Source organism: Balaenoptera physalus (genome assembly GCF_965194825.1).
Source record: "Balaenoptera physalus genome assembly, chromosome: 9".
NCBI classification, from domain to species: Eukaryota; Metazoa; Chordata; class Mammalia; order Artiodactyla; family Balaenopteridae; genus Balaenoptera; species Balaenoptera physalus.
This window is the reverse complement of record NC_138888.1, coordinates 99504359-99523617: the sequence shown is the minus strand read 5'-3', so window position 1 is coordinate 99523617 and position 19259 is coordinate 99504359. Positions and strand designations below refer to the sequence as shown.

Sequence of the window (19259 nt, the reverse complement as noted above, 5' to 3'; positions counted from 1 at the left end):
AAAGAGTCATTGCTTCCCGTGCACCTAGCATGGCCTGGGAGACCCCACGGTCTAAGTTGTACCAGCACTTAGCGGACCATCACTGGGTTCCCAAGTCACCAAAATAGCTTTTTGAGTCTTTCAGAAGGGCACAGTCGCTTGAAGTCAATTTTGGGAATAAATACCATAGAGGAGCTGAGAAATGAGGGGAAATAGAATTGAGCGGGACTATAGCATCTGTAGAAGCATCATGACTGAGCTCATCGACAGATCTTTTGCTTTTCCACAGTCTGCTTTGTTCACATACCATCAATTAGCCACGATCGAAAATGGACATTTCCTCCCAGTGAGCGCTTTCCTGAGTCCAGAAACACTTTCATTTGCAAGTTGAATCTGCATTTATTCTCATGTTTTGTGTGAGCTCAATATAAGATCTGAAGTATGTGAAATTATTTATGTATTTATTTTTAATTTTTTTATTTTTATACAATCTTTAAAGGTTACACTCCATTTACAGTTCTTACTAAACATAGGCTATATTCCCCATGTTGTACAGTACATCCTTGCAGCCCATCTTACACCCAAGAGTTTGTACTTCCCACTCCCCTACCCCTGTATTTCCCCTCCCCCCTCCCCATCGGTAACCACTAGTTTGTTCTCTATATCTGTGAGTCTGCTTCTTTTAAGTTATATTCACTAGTTTGTAGTATTTCTTAGATTCCACATACAAGTGATATCATACAGTATTTGTCTTTATCTACCCGACTTATTTTATTTTATTTTATTGGCCACACCACGCAGCTTGTGGGACCTTAGTTCCCTGACCAGGGATTAAACCCAGGCCCTGGCAGTGAAAGGGCCAAGTCCTAACCACTGGACCACCAGGGAATTCCCTGTCTGATTTATTTCACTTAGCATAATGTCCTCCAAGTCCATCCATGTTGCTGCAAATGGAAATTTTTCTTTCTTTTTTATGGCTGAGCAATATTGCATTGTATATATGCCACATCTTCTTTATCCATTCACCTGTTGATGGACGTGTAGCTTGCTTCCATGCCTTGGCAACTGTAAATAATGCTGCTGTGAACATTGAGGTGCATGTATCTTTTCAAATTAGTGTTTTTTTGGTTTTTACAGATATATACCCAGAAGTAGCATTGCCAGGTCATATGGTAGCTCTATTTTTTAGTTTTTTGAGAAACCTCCACACTGTTTTCCACAGTGGCTGCACCAATTTACATTCCCACCAAAAGTGTACAAGGGTTCCCTTTTCTCCACATCCTCTCCAGCATTTGTTATTTGTGTTCTTTTTGATGATGGTTATTCTGACAGGTGTGAGGTGATATCTCATCGTGGTTCTGATTTGCATTTCCCTGATGATTAGTGATGTTGAGAACCTTTTCATGTACCTGTTGGCCACCTGTATGTCTTCTTTGGAAAAATATCTATTCAGTTCTTCTGCCCATTGTTTAATTGGGTTGTTTTGGTTGTTGAGTTGTATTAGCTGTTTATATATGTTGGATATTAACCCCTTATCAGTCATATCATTTGCAAATATTTTCTCCCATTCAGTAGGTTGTCTTTGCATTTTGTCGATGGTTTCCTTTGCTTTGCAAAAGCTTTTAAGTATAATTAGGTCCCATTTGTTTATTTTTGCTTTTATTTCCTTTACTTTAGGAGATGGATCCAAAAAAATAATGCATTGATTTATGTCAAAGAGTGTTCTGCCTACGTTTTCCTCTAGGTGTTTTATAGTATCTGGTCTCACATTTAGGTCTCTAAACCATTTTGAGTTTATTTTTTTTATATGGTGTTAGAGAATGTCCTAATTTCATTCTTTTACTAAAGTATGCAAATTTAGAATGATATATTCAGGTAGAAAATAAAGCAAAGCCCCAAACAAAATTAGTTTCAATAAAACTGGAATAATAATACTGTCTACTTCATAAAGTCATTATGTGGTTCAACATATGCCTTTCTTCTTAAAATTAGGTTCCATAAATGGTCAACTCTTCTGTAGATTTTAATGCTGTCAAATACATTCACTTTTTCAATTCTTTAATAGCAGTCATTTGTTAGCCAGTGATACCTAATGAGATAGAACTAAATTTTTCCTTCTTTTTAATATAAAATATTTCATACATACAGGAGTATTATGTAACATATATGTAAAGCATAAAGAAAGAGAACAAAACATACATCATACATTCACCATGCAGCTTAAGAAAGAAAACATTTCTATTACTTTTGAGGCCCACAGCTGGAAAAATTTCATATCTCCATGAAAAAATATTTATTCGTTGAGTACATTTATTGTTCAGTATGTTTACTGCACTCAACAAGTTAAAACAAGTTTAGTTTACTGGACAGATGTATACATATACGTATAGAAACTTGTTCATTGTGTTGTTCAAATCTCCCTATCATTATTTATTTTTGATCTGTCTGATCTGTCAACCACACAGAGAGAGGTGTGTAAAAATATCCTACTCTGATGGTAGATTTCTCTGTCCTAATAGTTTTTATCAATTTTTTGGCGTTATATGTGATTATATGCAATCAAGTTTAGAATTGTCACATACAACATGAAATGAACACTTCTTTAATAGTAACACCCTCTTTATCTCAAGTAATGCTTTTTGCCTTACGTATTACACCGGTTTTGTTTTGCTGTTGTTGCTGTTTTGTTATTGTTACTCTTGCCCCGGTATATATTTTTTCCATCATTTTATTTAAAACATTCTGTGCTTTTACAGTTTGGGTATTTCTCTTCTAAACCTCATTTAGCTGAATTTTTTAAGTCTAACATGATGAACTTTGTCTTTTCATAATGCTGTAGTCCATTACATTTACTGTGACTCCTGATATGTTGGACTGTTTCTGCCATCACAGGCTCTATTTCTAATTGTCTGTGTTTGTTTGTTTCAATTCTTATCTTCTTCGGATTGACTTTTTTCTCATTCTGTGTTTTTCTATCTCCCGATTTGGATGTTATACACTGTACTTCAGTTATTTTTGGTGGCTGCCTAACTGGAATTTTTATTTTCAGTCACATGTTCAAAAGTTAAAACTGAAGTTCTTGCTCACAGAGCCTCCGTCCATGTCCCCAGGGCAGCCGTCGGCTTCAGAGTTATGTCTTCTCGGAATTACTGCTCCAGTTTCATATTTCTCCTTAGAGGAACTCCATACTCTCTCCTCAGCTCAAACATGAATTATAAGTTATCCTTTTAAATATTTTATCCAGCATTTCTAGCATTTTTGGCAGTAAGATTTTCCAGGATATTTAGTCTTCAGTATAAACGCATTTGTTTTTGTTTTTTCTCAAGACGGACTAAAAAATATATTTATATATATATGACTTTTCCATTCAGCAAAGACGTATCGGCTACTACTAAGGAGATGTATGTTTTTATTAGCTGGCTGAAATGTGCATTTCTAACACTATTTACTGTTTGGTAGAAGAGAAGTGTCATGTACAGAAACAGTAATAATATATGGTAGAAATAATATTAAGTAGCCTGTGAGGGACCAGAGGAAACGCTATGAGATTGCATTAGAGAAAAATTTCATCTCAGTGCTCGGTGCCCTGCACAAATATATTGTACAAAGGTTTCCTGAAACAGATGCCTTTTGATTGGACCCTATAGGATGGATAAAAGTCCTTTATGTTTGAATTTTTAAAAGGCAGAAAGACTTTGATTTTCAAGCTGTTATGCCTTAGTATAAATCATATACTACATCAGGAGTTGACAACCAGGTGCACAGGCTAAATCTGGCCTACCATCTTTTTTTGTAAATAAAGTTTTATTGGAACACAGCCATGCTTACAATTTACATATTGTCTATGCTACTTTCCTGCTACAGCAGTACAGCTGAGTAGTTGCCAGCCGATATTGCCTGGCCCACAAAGTCTGAAATGTTTACAAACTGGCCTTTTACCATAAAGTTTGCCAGCACCCAAACTAAAACATGTTCTGTATCATTATATGTTTATAGGGAAACTTTTTCTTTAGCCTAGCTTTCTCTTTCTCATTTATATATATATATCTATATATATTATTTAAATATGTTTGACTTGGTGGTTCTCACAATAAATATTTATTCATGCACTCCCTGTCTGCTCAGCATTTTGGAATGGGTCAAACAACTCTTCAATAAATTGATCAGATATTCTTGCATGCATTAAATAAAATATCACAATATCCTCTCTGAACTGAAATTAGCTGGCCTTTAAACTGGGAAGGGTTTCAGATTCTAAACTACTTTATGTGCTAGTGCAACTATGTTTGCTTTAATTATGAGAATTAAAATAGAAAAAAGTGTCAGTTGGCAAAGCAGGAAAGGGATTTCAGAATTTTTAAAGTAATCATTAAAGTTCTGCTCAGAAGCTGTTGATGTTAAAAGGAAAATATAATGAAATCCCAGTACTTCAAACACTGCAGTGCTTGGACTTCACTTATTGGATGCAGTTTCCAGGGAGTCCCAGTTCCCCACAGTTATCATAGATGTGGAGCGTCACGCTAACTGCCTTAACTGACAATAGCACGTGTGTTCTCTGATCCTGCAGAAACTCACATCCAGCAAACGAGCGTAGATACACAGATACATCTGCTCAGACATTTCCCACGAGTTTCTCTTTTGGTGTAAGAGCCAATGACTCTTAGGCCTGGGACAATTTTCTTAGTTCTCATCAACAAAATGAAGGCTTCCTTTCTCTGGAGAATCACCGGCTGTCACGGTGCTCTGTACAGAACATGGAACCGTTTCTGTTTGTAGCAGTTTGAGAGAGAGGGGTTTGGACTGATGGGGAGCGGAGGAAACCTCAATCATATTAAGTGTGAATGTTCTTGGGGAAATGCTTTGCCTCAACAAATGTAGTTGCCCAAAGTCCAGCAGTTATCAATAAAGAGTAATAGCAACTCTCATACGTATGACCTGGGAGAGATCAAGCAAAACTGGGGCATGTAAAAATCTGAATATTTGCAAGGTATGGTTTAGAACTTGTAATGTGATGCGACAGATCTAAGCTAGCTCAACTGTAACATACATATATACACACACATATAGGTATATACATGTAAACAGTCCAGTCTGTGTGCTGTGTGGAATACTTGATGCCACACAAATGTCTCCAGGAATGGAAGTGAAGGAAGATACTTCGTGGAAGACAGCTTGCCTAGCAATGTAGTTTAAAATAGTCATTTCCCAAGTATGCATCATGCTTCAACCATGGGTCTTGGGACCAATTTACTGTGACAAACTTTTTAAAAACAGTGATCTGTATTAAACTTCAAACAGAATAAGACAGAAAATACCAGAGCACATTCTATAGAGTTAGGCTAAGAATCTTGTATAACGTTTGCCTTATATACACATGATTGTGGTTGTAAGATGTTGAGTCCCAGTCAAAAATACTTTGAAAGTCACCTGTCAAAGAAGCAGAGGCACGGAGTGGATACTGGAATTCCACTATTGGGAAATTATATGGAATGATTATACAGAGTCTATTTATATACGGTTCAGTGCTAATAAACACTATTGCAACTAATAGAAGACAGGCTAATACCTTTCTTACCTCTGGTGGTAAGGTTAGGGGGGAAAGTGGCTTTGTATGTTTTGCTTCAGTTCAAAAGCTAGACGTCTCTTCTGCTACGAAAAAGTGTTTTTGCTCCCGTTTCCAGCATTCCCTTAGTTGCTCCCATTTTCTCTTCTGCCCAGGAGATTGCATCAACAGTTCGAAAGCTATAAGGAACAAGTGAGAAAAATAGGGGAAGAAGCACGGCGTTACCAGGGTGAGCACAAAGACGATGCTCCGACCTGCGGCATCTGCCACAAGACCAAGTTCGCGGATGGCTGCGGCCACCTGTGCTCCTACTGCAGCACCAAGTTCTGCGCGCGCTGCGGGGGCCGCGTGTCCCTGCGGTCCAACAACGTGAGTAGAGCCGCCCACGGTGCGCACAGGTGGATGCGCCCCGCCTCCCCCGTGACCAGAGTAGGGGACGAGCGATGCAGATAATTCATAAAAGATGCTTTCTGTATGTGTGTATCTCGATAAGTGATTCCCATTCAACACCAACAGATTACCTATGGGAGTAAGTTTATTTTCTGAAGAAAGTAGTTAATGTAGATTTAGTATCATGAATTATGAAACCCTTGAAGCGTGTTACCACCAATTCTTCTTGTACAAAAAAAGCAGAACAAAACAATCTACCTTGAGTTTCTGCAACAGATGTTTCAGACTGAACGAAGGTAAAATCAAGGTAGATTGTGTGGCATTAAATTTAACCCAATGCCATCATGTATAAAGCAATAATTAGCCTCTGTGAGAGTAACTTCAAATTTGCTATCATGTTAAAAAAAAAAAAGAATGGAGTGCTAAGTCTTATGAAAATTATGTGGCTATTTAAAGAGTGTGTCAAAATTTTAATTTCGGGAGGGAGGGTGGTGGTTTACACTTATATCTTCCTAATTTGGAAAATCACTGTTAAAATTAAAGTGAACCTACCCATCAACATTGTATTCTTTGGTAGTGTATTTGAGTTGAAAGTAGGGTATTATTCTAAAATCTCTTCCAGAGGAATTAAGGCATTTAGTAAAATAGGTGCATTATTAAACTTAAGATGAGCTTACTATTTTCTCTGTAGCCTTAACTTCTCTGAACAACAGCTTCTTTATCTATGAAACTGTATGGTGATAATTAATGCATATGGTTGTTATGAGAATTAAAACAATTCAAATCTATGCATCTTTAATTTTTCTTTATGTTTCATTCTTATGGCCACATAATTTTTCTTTTTTCCTCCTAAAAGTTATGAGTTTTAGTTAACCTCGTATGCTACCTTAAAACCTTTCTAGAACAAGCTTGGATTGAGATCGTGTCTGGTGCATAAAAAGTGCACAGGACCTATTTGTTAAATTTCCCATCTTTAGTTCTTGAACACACTATTTTGGAATGAATTCTTGCAAATGAGACCTGTGATGGTATTCAAAATATTTAACAACTCATGCAGTGAGGGTACTGTCCAGTCTGAAAGGGTGCTGACCCTGAACGGTAGGGTGCAAATGGGCTGAGTGCCCATAGCTGTTGAATGCTTTTAACTTCACATTATAGGTTTGAGGCAAGCCAATAACATAGAATCAAACTCATATTTTAAACAGGAGAGGGGTTTAAAGGAAATTGAGCTAAGAGGTACCTATGCTTTTGAGCAGACAAGCAGGCCTAATGTAGTTCATCCACCTTTACTAAACCCATTCAATCTTGGAAAAAATATTCAAAAAACAAAACAAAGCACAACTTAAAATATTTAATCTTGGACAAAGGACACAAAATTGTATAAAGTTGTTTTTTTCCTGTGACATTGTAAATTTTGAAATACCTGTTATGAATAAATCTTCCTTGTGGGATAATTTATGGCTAAATGGTTAACAGATTTCTTTTCTCATTTTTATTTATTACAAACACTTCCCATTCTTAGATTTTTCTAATTCATAACTATACATATTTTAAGAGTAATTTGATATAATTTTTCATTCAAATTTTATGCATTTTAATATGCCTTTTCAATAATAGGTGGACTAAATATGGTAGTGAATTAAGTTTTCCTTCTGAAGAATGTTTTAAATGTAGATTTAATAATCCAAGGTCTCAAAAGTTCTGAAAGTATAGTGCCCAACTTTTGTACCTAACATATAGCAGGATCAACATATGTGTATTTTCAACAAAAGATTGAACAGTGACTATTTTTTGGTAAGAATAAATATTTACTTTTCAAACTACCTGTGCTTTTATACTTTAAAGTAACACATGATTGCTTTCTTAAAATCTGTTTATTAATATATGCCTTATTTTTGTTTTTCTTTTCTTTTCCCTCTCTCTTTACTCTGCTACCTTGGATGCTTTCCCAAAGGAGGACAAAGTGGTTAGAATCCATGATTTCTTTTCTATCGTTTGTTATTACAATGCTGTGAACTTTATTAAGTGGATGTTTCACCTAGTGTTGTTAATCCCTATATTTCACGAAGAAATTACATGCTAGGAAGAGCTCATGCGTAGTTCTCATTGAAAAATAAAATGAACATCTAGGAGCATTACAGAGTTTTATATTAATAGGTAAAGTCTGGGTAGTTTGTGTTCATGGGAACAGTGATATTTTCACATAATTTAAATCATTATGAAACTCATTTGTCCTCTTAGCTCCCTGAGTTTTGAGGATGACCCATCTGCCTTCAGGAACAGTAAAGTCTACTGGGTCTTACCTTTCTCATCACCCATTGGATGCATGGCGGGTGATTTGAAACTTTACGGCAGAAGGAATGGGATGTACTGATTTAGTGGAGAGAATGGATCAAATTAAAATCAAGAGCTCAGAATAAAATGATTGTTCTATAGAACACAAGTAGCAGAGTTGTCATATTGAACCACAGTTTTGCTCTTTTCTTCTCCCTCATGCATTGAAATCACTCCCTAAGGGAGTAAAGGTCACCTTTAACTCTTATCAGCCTTGGAAATCACAGAGGGTGTACTCAGTAAGATAGGAGACAAGTGGAATCTTACATCAACCTGTCCTTTGCAGACATACTATACACTTTCATTTGGTGTAAATTACAATTTCCTGATATGAGACTGAGACAATGAGTAGTTCAGGTTCAATATATCAACTCAGCTGCCTCTGTTCAACTGTTTTAAAGTTTAGATTACATACTGCTGTGTGTAGGTAGCAAGCCTGACATTAAGTTGAACATTAATTTGTGTTTTTAAACTTGATGTTAGTATACGTTCATAAGTTTTTTCTATGAAAAAGAAATCAGGTTGAAAATTATATAGGGTAGTTATTTTTACTAAATGTGTTTGCCTGTACCATTGGTGGTACGTGAGATCACTTTAGGGGCTATTATTTTAATGCAATACCGGTTTCCCCCACTATCTGAAAATAGAGCTTTTCTATGAAACCTTTTGTAAGACCAAATGGCATAAAGGGAAGAAACAATTACCTCTGGACATATCTTGCTAAGGAATGCACAAAATAAATCAGATAAGGCACAGATGCCCACAGACACATTTCAAAGCTGTGGTGGCTGGATGCTGAGATGCTGAGTGTAGACCCTGGGGAAGGAGCTTGGCAGGGCCGCTCTCTCTGCTCTGGGTGTGTGCTACCTCTATAACAACTCACTCCAAAACAAGCACGGAACGCTATTTTCACATCTCACCTTTTTTTGTAAAAGTGAAAGTCCTCTTTGGATTTCTTTCATTCAGTGAAAACAGGTACTAGTGTAGGTCTTTCGTGAAAGCAAAGTGGAGTGAAGGGAACTTTTAAAAAACGGGGGATACGTGTAATGTACTGTATTAGGAAAAAAACATAATTAGACTATCACACTTTTGGTTTCATGAACACTACTTTGGATGAGACTACATTTGAAATGTAGGTAATTTTAAAATCCTTTAAAGAATAAAAGTTTAAGTACATAAATAATGCTGGTGTTGTGCAGACTTCAGCTACTCCCATAGGGCTGCCCAGGTTGATTGTTCCCATACAGGTAGGGTATTTGTGCTTGTTATGATTACTGACTCTGTAATAAGAATTCAGGGGGATTTTGTGGTTGTCAGTCAAAAATAGAATGAAAAAACCTGTAAAATACAATCACTTTCAATTATTATCTTCGCTTTGATTAGAAGGCATATATCTACCATTTATGTTTAAGTACTTTGTCAAAATTTCATTAAAATGCTTCTTAGCTGATTGAGGTTGATGATGAATTTCCTTTTTGGTCCAAGGAAACTGAAGCCAGATTTTGTCTTAGTTGTGTTAAAGAGAATAGCCAAGTATTAAGCAAAGTACTTGATTGCTATTTCTTTCCCTATTCCTCTGAGATCTTTTATTTTTCGTAGAGAAATTATAATTTACAGATGTGTGGAGGGGGTACTTTTATGAGAGGAAAGCAAAGACTAATAAGGATGAATAAAACTTTCCTAAAAGGAATCTCCATCTTGTTCAATAGAATAATGATGAGGTCTACTTAGTTTGTTAAATTGGTGAATAAAGTGACTAAAATACTAGTGTATATGATATGAAGACCTAAGGATAGCTAGGACATAAATATTTCTTTACTGAGTCCAGTGAAAAGTATTAATGATCACATTTTTTGCAGCCTGGCAATATTTTATTTTAAAACTTCACTCTTAGCCTAAATCACCTCTAGTAATTTGGGAGATTGTGTACTTATAAAGAAAACAGCTTGTCACGAAGAATCACTTTGCACTTGATACATGTATAAAATAATCTCATTATAGATTATTACATGTGTCAAGGGCAAAGTGCACACTCTCAGAGATAAAATGATAATTTTTATTTCATCAAAAGACTTCTCTGAAGCCTAAATATATAGGGATACTGTGGATTTCCCCACAGCCTGTTTAAATTGTTTTTTTTTAACATCTTTATTGGAGTATAATTGCTTTACAATGGTGTGTTAGTTTCTGCTTTATAACAAAGTGAATCAGCTATACATAAACATATATCCCCATATCTCCTCCCTCTTGCATCTTCCTCCCACCCTCTCTATCCCACCCCTCTAGATGGTCACAAAGCACCGAGCTGATCTCCCTGTGCTATGTGGCTGCTTCCCACTAGCTATCTATTTTACATTTGGTAGTGTATATATGTCCATGCCACTCTCTCACTTCGTCCCAGCTTACCCTTCCCCCTCCCCGAGTCCTCAAGTCCATTCTTTACGTCTGTGTCTTTATTCCTGTCATGCCCCTACATTCTTCAGAACCTTTTTTTTAGACTCCATATATATGTGTTAGCATATGGTATTTGTTTTTCTCTTTCTGACTTCCTTCATTCTGTATGACAGCCTCTAGGTCCATCCACCTCACTACAAATAACTCAGTTTTGTTTCTTTTTATGGCTGAGTAATAGTCCATTGAATATATGTGCCACGATTCTTTATCCATTCATCTGTCGAGGGGCACTTAGGTTGCTTCCATGTCCTCGCTATTGTAAATAGAGTTGCAATGAACACTGTGGTACGTGACTCTTTTTGAATTATGGTTTTCTCAGGGTATATGCCCAGTAGTGGGATTGCTGGGTCGTATGGTCATTCTATTTTTAGTTTTGTAGGGAACCTCCATACTGTTCTCCACAGTGGTTGTATCAATTTACATTCCCACCAACAGTGCAAGAGGGTTGCCTTTTCTCCACACCCTCTTCAGCATTTATTGTTTGTAGATTTTTTGATGATGGCCATTCTGACTGGTGTGAGGTGATACCAAATTGTAGTTTTGATTTGCATTTCTCTAATGATTAGTGATGTTGAGCATCCTTTCATCTGTTTGTTGGCAATTTGTATATCTTTTTCAGAGAAATGTCTATTTAGATCTTCTACCCATTTTTGGATTGGGTTGTTTGTTTATTTGATATTGAGTTGCATGAGCTGCCTGTATATTTTGGAGATTGATCCTTTGTCAGTTGCTTCATTTGCAAATATTTTCCCCCATTCTGAGGGTTGTCTTTTCATCTTGTTTATGGTTCCCTTTGCTGTGCAAAAGCTTTTAAGTTTCATTAGGTCCCATTTGTTTATTTTTGTTTTTATTTCCATTTCTCTAGGAGGTGGTCAAAAAGGATCTTGCTGTGATTTATGTCATAGAGTGTTCTGCCTATATTTTCCTCTAAGAGTTTTATAGTGTCTGGCTTTACATTTCGGTCTTTAATCCATTTTGAGTTTATTTTTATGTATGGTGTTAGGGAGTGTTCTAATTTCCTTCTTTTACATGTAGCTGTCCCGTTTAACCAGCATCACTTATTGAAGAGGCTGTCTTTTCTCCATTGTGTATTCTTGCCTCCTTTATTAAAGATAAGGTGACCATATGTGTGTGGGTTTATCTCTGGGCTTTCTATCCTGTTCCATTGATCTATATTTCTGTTTTTGTGCCAGTACCATACTGTCTTGATTATGTTGCTTTGTAGTATAGTCTGAAGTCAGGGAGCCTGATTCCTCCAGCTCCATTTTTCTTTCTTTCAAGATTGCTTTGGCTATTCGGGGTCTTTTGTGTTTCCATACAAATTGTGAAATTTTTTGTTCTAGTTCTGTGAAAAATACCAGTGGTACTTTGATAGGGATTGCATTGAATCTGTAGACTGCTTTGGATAGTATAGTCACTTTCACAATGTTGATTCTTCCAATCCAAGAACATGGTATATCTCTCCATCTGTTTGTATCATCTTTAATTTCTTTCATCAGTGTCTTATAGTTTTCTGCATACAGTTCTTTTGTCTCCTTAGGTAGTTTTTTTCCTAGGTATTTTATTCTTTTTGTTGCAATGGTAAATGGGAATGTTTCCTTAATTTCTTTTTCAGATTTTTCATCATTTGTGTACAGGAATGCAAGAGATTTCTGTGCATTAATTTTATATCCTGCTCCTCTACCAAATTCATTGATTAGCTCTAGTAGTAGTGGGATTTTCTATGTATAGTATCATGTAATCTGCAAACAGTGACAGTTTTACTTCTTCTTTTCTGATTTGGATTCTTTTTATTTCTTTTTATTTCTTTTTCTTCTCTGATTGCTGTGGCTAAAACTTCCAAAACTATGTTGAATAACAGTGGTGAGAGTGGGCAACTTTGTCTTGTTCCTGATCTTAGTGGAAATGGTTTCAGTTTTTCACCATTGAGAATGATGTTAACCATGGGTTTGTCATATGTGGCCTTTATTATGTTAAGGTAAGTTCCCTCTATGCTTACTTTCTGGTGAGTTTTTATCATAAATTGGTGTTGAATTTTGTCAAAAGCTTTTTCTGCATCTATTGAGATGATCATATGGTTTTTCTGCTCCAATTTGTTAATATGGTTTATCACATTGATTGATTTGCATATATTGAAGATTCCTTGCATTCCTGGGATAAACCTCACTTGATCATGGTGTATGATCATTTTAATGTGCTGTTGGATTATGTTTGCTAGTATTTTGTTGAGGATTTTTGCATCTATGTTCATCAGTGATTTTGGTCTGTAGTTGTCTTTTTTTGTGTGACATCTTTTATCTGGTTTAGGTATCAGGGTGATGGTGGTCTTGTAGAATGAGTTTGGGAGTGTTCCTCCCTCTGATATATTTTGGAAGAGTTTGAGAAGGATAGGTGTTAGCTCTTCTCTAAATATTTGATAGAATTTGCCTGTGAACCTATCTGGTCCTGGGGTTTTTTTTTGTTGGAAGAGTTTTAATCACAGTTTCTATTTCAGTGCTTGTGATTGGTCTGTTTATATTTTCTATTTTTTCCTGGTTCAGTCTCAGGAGGTTGTGCTTTTCTAAGAATGTGTCCATTTCTTCCAGGTTGTCCATGTTATTGGCATATAGTTGCTTGTAGTAATCTCCTATGATCCTTTGTATTTCTGCAGTGTCAGTTGTTACTTCTCCTTTTTCATTTCTAATTCTATTGATTTGAGTCTTCTCCCTTCTTTTCCTGATGAGTCTGGCTAATGGTTTATCAATTTTGTTTATCTTCTCAAAGAATCAGCTTTTAGTTTTATTGATCTTTGCTTTGGTTTCCTTCATTTCTTTTTCATTTATTTCTGATCTGATCTTTATGATTTCTTTCCTTCTGCTAACTTTGGGGATTTTTTGTTCTTCTTTCTCTAATTGCTTTAGGTGTAAGCTTCAGTTGTTTATTTGAGATTTTTCTTGTTTCTTGAGGTAGGATTGTATTGCTATAAACGTCTCTCTTAGAACTGCTTTTGCTGCATCCCATAGGTTTCGGGTCATCATGTTTTCATTGTCATTTGTTTCTAGGTATTTTTTGATTTCCTCTTTGATTTCTTCAGTGATCTTTTGGTTATTTAGTAGTGTATTGTTTAGTCTCCACGTGTTTGTATTTTTTACAGATTTCTTCTTTTAATTGATATCTAGTCTCATAGCGTTGTGGTCAGAAAAGATACTCGATATGGTTTCAATTTTCTTAAATTTACCAAGGCTTGATTTGTGACCCAAGATATGATCTATCCTGGAGAATGTTCCATGAGCTCTTGAAAAGAAAGTGTATTCTGTTTTTTTTGAATTGACTGTTCTATAAATATCAGTTAAGTCCATCTTGTTTAATGTATCATTTAAAGCTTGTGTTTCCTTATTTATTTTCATTTTGAATGATCTGTCCATTGGTGAAAGTGGGGTGTTAAAGTCCCCTACTATGATTGTGTTACAGTCAATTTCCCCTTTTATGGCTGTTAGCATTTGCCTTAAGTATTGTGGTGCTCCTATGTTGGGTGCATATATATTTACAATTGTTATATCTTTAAATTGTTTTTGTCTTTGTTTTATCATCTGTTTGGTGACAGGGTATTAACTTTAGATAACTCCTTTAGTAAATTAACACTTTGCTCTTACTAAATGAGCTGAATTACATCCTCTAAACTCAATTCCTTTGGGATTTCCTGTAAAATTTGATCAGTATTTCCTGTTTGGTGGGGGTAACTGGCTGATGAATAAAGCAACTAAAAATGAACTTGCTACCTTTCTAGTTAATCTTTATTTTCATGCAAATAAAAGTGTCAGGTTTTATAAGTTAAGACTACTTTGTAATAAATGTCAGCAATATGCTGAAAAACAGAACTTGACCATTTTCTTACTTTTTTTTAATGTGAAAGCTACACATATCTACCTTTTAAGCATCATGTACAAAGAAACTTTTTTATATCAAGATAATTAACGAGGTACAATGTTTACAAAGTCATGATTTTTTAAAACTGGCTCCTCATACCTTTTCATTGGGGTTTGTTTATAGAAATCATACTAAATGATATGCTGGTAAAGTATGTTTTTATAGAAAAAAACTCAAAATGTAAGGGTTGGGTGGAATGGGACAGCACCAACTGATTTTGGAACTGTCCTCACCCCAAGGTGTTATCTGTAGGGAGGTTGATTCTGGCAGCAATAAAGAACTTTGCTTTCACAGACTCTGTTTTAAATACCAAAATTGTTTTGTTTTGTTTTTTCTCTCACTAGGGTTAGATAAATACTGGCAATTCAGTAGAATCATATCCATTTTTTAAAATGATTTGCATGACTGTGTTAAATATTTATTCTCATTATGAAAAAAATCTCTCAGAATTATCTATATTTAGTCCATGGTATGATGAGCCATCTGATCATAATTTTCAACCTTCAATCTTTTGAAAAAAAATGACTGTAAGAGTTTGCCTGCACCCACTTTCATGTTTCTCTCTCTCTCTCTTTTTTAACTAGATGCTTTGATGATGGATTTCTTTGTAAGAATGTTCTCTTAGAGATTCTGCCCAGAAAGACAGTATGGGCCTAAGTAGAAAAGTTTATAAATAATAAACATATTGATAAGGAAATATTAGGGTACACTGAGAGGAGAACATTCATTAAGCAATTTAATTGATTAGATTTCTCAAGGTTTCTCTTACTGTGTCGTGCTTGTCTGAGAGAGGAGTAAAACATCAAGTTGTAAAAACTTTCATTAGATAATGAAAATAATAAAATAATAAAAATTTTATTACACATCAGTTTTAGGGATTTGCTACACTTTTTTTCAGGGCCATAGAATTTTAATCTCTTGAATTTAGCATTACTATTCTGGAAACATTTGTTAATATTCATGAATCATTGGGATGTTTATAGTCCTGGTTTTGTCCCCACTCCTGAAATCATAGTTTAAAACCTTTATAAAACCTGTTTCCAGAAATTAGAATTTCACAAACCAATGTTCAATACAGATGCATCTTAGGGTGTAGAGAAAACCCTTCTAATTTAAGGGAAGGGACTGTGAGAGGCAGAGCTTTCACAAAACTAAAGACTAACCCATGGCAAACTGCCTAGCTTTCTGTGAACCTAAGTGGTCATATCTCTTGTTCATTTACCTAGAAGTGGAATTACTGTGTCATGTGATAGCTTTATGTTTAACAATTTGAGGAACTGCCAGTTTTCCCAAGCAGCTGCATAGTAGTATTTTTGGGTTCCAATTTCTCCACATTCTCATCAATACTTGTTACTACCTGGATTTGTTTCTACTATAGCCATCATGTTGCATGTGAAGTGATGTGGCATCCCGTTGTGCTTTTCACAAAGCTGTTTTTAAACCAAAATTGTCAAACTAGTTTTATACCTCCAAGGATTCACTTTGTGTGGATTTAGATTCTTACATGAAAATGTTTCTAAGTCAGTCATTTCTTGAGAATAGATTTTTTTTTAAGCTACCATATTCAAAGCATTAGAAGTTTGGTTTCTTTCTTCTCTGGTGATTCTTTATGTCTCTTATGTTACAATTACATAAGTACTTATTAACCTATATAAAGCAATCAGAACAGGAGCTCTGTTGAGTTTAGGATAACTTGGAATCTAATATCTGTCTAGACCAGCTATCCCTAGGGTGCACACAAAGTAAGAGACTTTCATTGCCAATTGAAAAGACTATTTTTTAAACATGTGGAGAGAACTAGCAGCTTCTGTTTTACCATTCAGCCGTAGGTCCAAAATTAACACAGAAGCTTAGGCCCAGACTTTAAAAGACCATTCTTTTTTCAGCATATGCAGGATATTTTCTTGAGTGATGAGAGTTTTCAGCAGTATGCAAATAGACCCACATAGAGACACAGTAATGACCAGATTTTCTGTCACCAGCCGTCCAACTCTCCATACATCCCTGAGGTCTTCCTCCAACAGATTTCAGCAGTAGATAAATTCCCTATCATTGCTGCTACTAGTGGGGAATAAATTATTAGTTGCAAGCAAAGCCTTATCTGATATTTGTATAGCTACTCCAGCTCTGTTTCAGTTGCTATTTACATGGTATATCCTTTTCCATTCTTTTAATTTACTCATACATTTATCTTTGAATCTAAAGTGTGTCTTATACAAACAACATATACTTAGGTTTGGGTTTTTTTTTAATCCAGGCTGACAATCTCTGCCTTTTGGTTAGATTTTTAATCCATTCATATTTAATGTTCTTATTGATATGATTGTATTTTTGTCTCCTAGTTTACATTTTGCTTTTTGTTTCTCTTCTGGTTTTTTTTGTTGTTGTTGTTGTTCCTCACTGTTCCTCCTTTACTGCTTTATTTTGCATTAAAGGAGTATTTTCTAGGCATGTTTTAATTATTTCAGTGATTTTTAACTGTATTTTCTGATTTATTTTCTCAGTGACTCTAGGGTTTCCAGTATACATCTTTTTTTCCATCTTTATTGAGATATAATGACATGTAACATTGTGTAAATCTAAGGTATACAATGTGATGATTTGATACATGTATCTATTACACCCATCTTGCCAGAATCTACTTCACATTTATACTACCTTAATCCCAGTGAAAGCTAAAAATGTCCATTCTACATAGCTCTATTCACCCTTCTCCCTTTTTTTGTGCTATCATTTTTATATATTTTATGTCTATATGTTACAAGTCCAATAATACATTGTTGTAACTATCACTTTATATAGTTTTATCTTTTAATGAAGCTGAGAGAAGAAATCAGAGCAAGTATACCTTTACAGGATCTGTTATATAACATTCTTATTTACTATTTTTGGTTCTCTTAACTTCTTCCTGTGGCTTCAAGTTACCATCTGTTGTCATTTCCTAACTCCAGTCCAAAGTTACTTCCATCCATCTCCTTTGTGCTGTTGTTATTGCCAAATATATGTGATTTCTTTATGCTATAGACTTAACAATACTAGTATATTAATACTGTTTTATACTTCTTTTAAATAATTTAAGATAACAAAGAAGAAATATGAAATTATACTTTCATAATTACCCCTGTTATTATCTTTACCATAGTTCTTTTTTTTACATGTGAATTCATATTACTGTCTAGCCTAAAGAATTTCATTTAGTATTTCTTAAAGATGAGTCTTCTAGCAATGAATTCTGTCAGATTTTGTTTACCTAAGAGTGTATTTCTCCTTCATTTTTGAAAGATAGTTTTGCTGGCTGTGGGATTCTTGGTTAACAGTTTCTTTTTCCTTCTTTCAGCACTTCAAATATATCATCCCAGTCCCTCTGACCTCCACTGTCTTTGATGAGAAGTCAACTGTTAATCTTATTAAGAGCTCTTGTGTGTGATGAGTCTATTTTCTCTGTTACTTTCAAAAATTTCTCTTTGCCTTTCATTTTCAACATTTACAGTGATGTGTATCTGTCTAAGTATGGATCTCTTTGTGTCCTTCCTAGTTGGGTTCATTAGTTTCTTAGACATGCAGATTAGTGTTTTCCAACAAATTTGGGAAAGTTTCAACCCTTAATGTTTGAATTTTTTTGTCTCTTTCTCTCTCTCCTCATTATGGCAACTCCTATTGCACATATGTGGGTGCAGCTAATGGTTTCCCACATTTCTCAGAGGTTCTGTTCATTTTTCTTCATTCTTTCTTCTCTCTTTTCATTAGGTCACATAATCACTATTGATCTGTCTTTAAGTTCATGGATTCTTTCTTCTGTCAGCTCAAATCTAATGTTGAGCCCTTCTAGTAAATTTTTCATTTTGATTATTGTTCTTTTCAACTCCAGAATCATTTTATTTCTTTAATAAGTTATATCTCTTTATCTATCTTCTCTATTTGATGAGGTGTTGTTATCATAACTTGCTTTATTCTTTGAGCATAATTCCTTTAGCTCTTTGCAAATATTCACAACAGTTTTTTTAAATGTCTTCATCTGGTATGTCCAACATCTGGGCCCTCTCTGAAGGGGGGTCTTTTTTTTTTTCTTTTTTTTTCTTCTGTGAATGAGTTGCATGTTGCTATTTCTTTGCATGCCTCATAATTTATAGTTGAATACTGGCCATTTTAGATTATATATTTGGCAAATCTCGATACCGATCCCAGTTCCCACTCCTGGGGCCTTTTTTTGCTTGTTTGCTTCTTTATCTGTTTAGTGAGTTGGTTGCACTATTTCAATGAAACCAATTTCCCCTGCAGTGTGCAGCCTCTGATGTTGCTACTCATGGGCACAGCTTTGGCATGCACACATCACTCTAGCGTTCCCATCAGGGATGCTGGTGTTTTTAACCAGGCAGTCTTTAACCAATGCTCTCTTTTCTTGATCTCCTGGTTAAGATCTTAGTATTCTGCTTGTATTGAAGCCAGTCTTCAAAGTCTGCTCCAATTCCAGACTCTTCTTATCTGCTTCCCTGTTTCTTTCTGTTAAGCTTCTTGCTTGTCTTTTGTTTCCCTTGTTGTTATCATGGAGCTGTCAGTCTTCTCCTTATGGCTCAGCACCAAAATCTGCATTGTTTTTGACAGTGGTGCTATGCTTGAGTGTTGCCAACCTCTG

General features: G+C 35.3%; 1 protein-coding gene across 12 annotated transcripts in view; it reads left to right on the top strand.

Annotated features, from left to right (window-relative positions):
* The window catches only part of RIMS1 (regulating synaptic membrane exocytosis 1), a 463443-nt gene that overhangs the window by 187126 nt on the left and 257058 nt on the right, over positions 1–19259 (top strand). For 9 of the 12 annotated variants that reach the window (XM_082474132.1, XM_082474094.1, XM_082474131.1 and 6 more), the window contains exon 3: positions 5698–5911. In XM_082474132.1, the coding sequence (XP_082330258.1) occupies positions 5698–5911 (214 nt within the window). Of the gene's footprint in view, positions 1–5697; positions 5912–7886; positions 12312–19259 lie in introns of those variants that run through there. The other 3 variants (XM_082474125.1, XM_082474123.1, XM_082474124.1) reach the window with 2 other exon arrangements.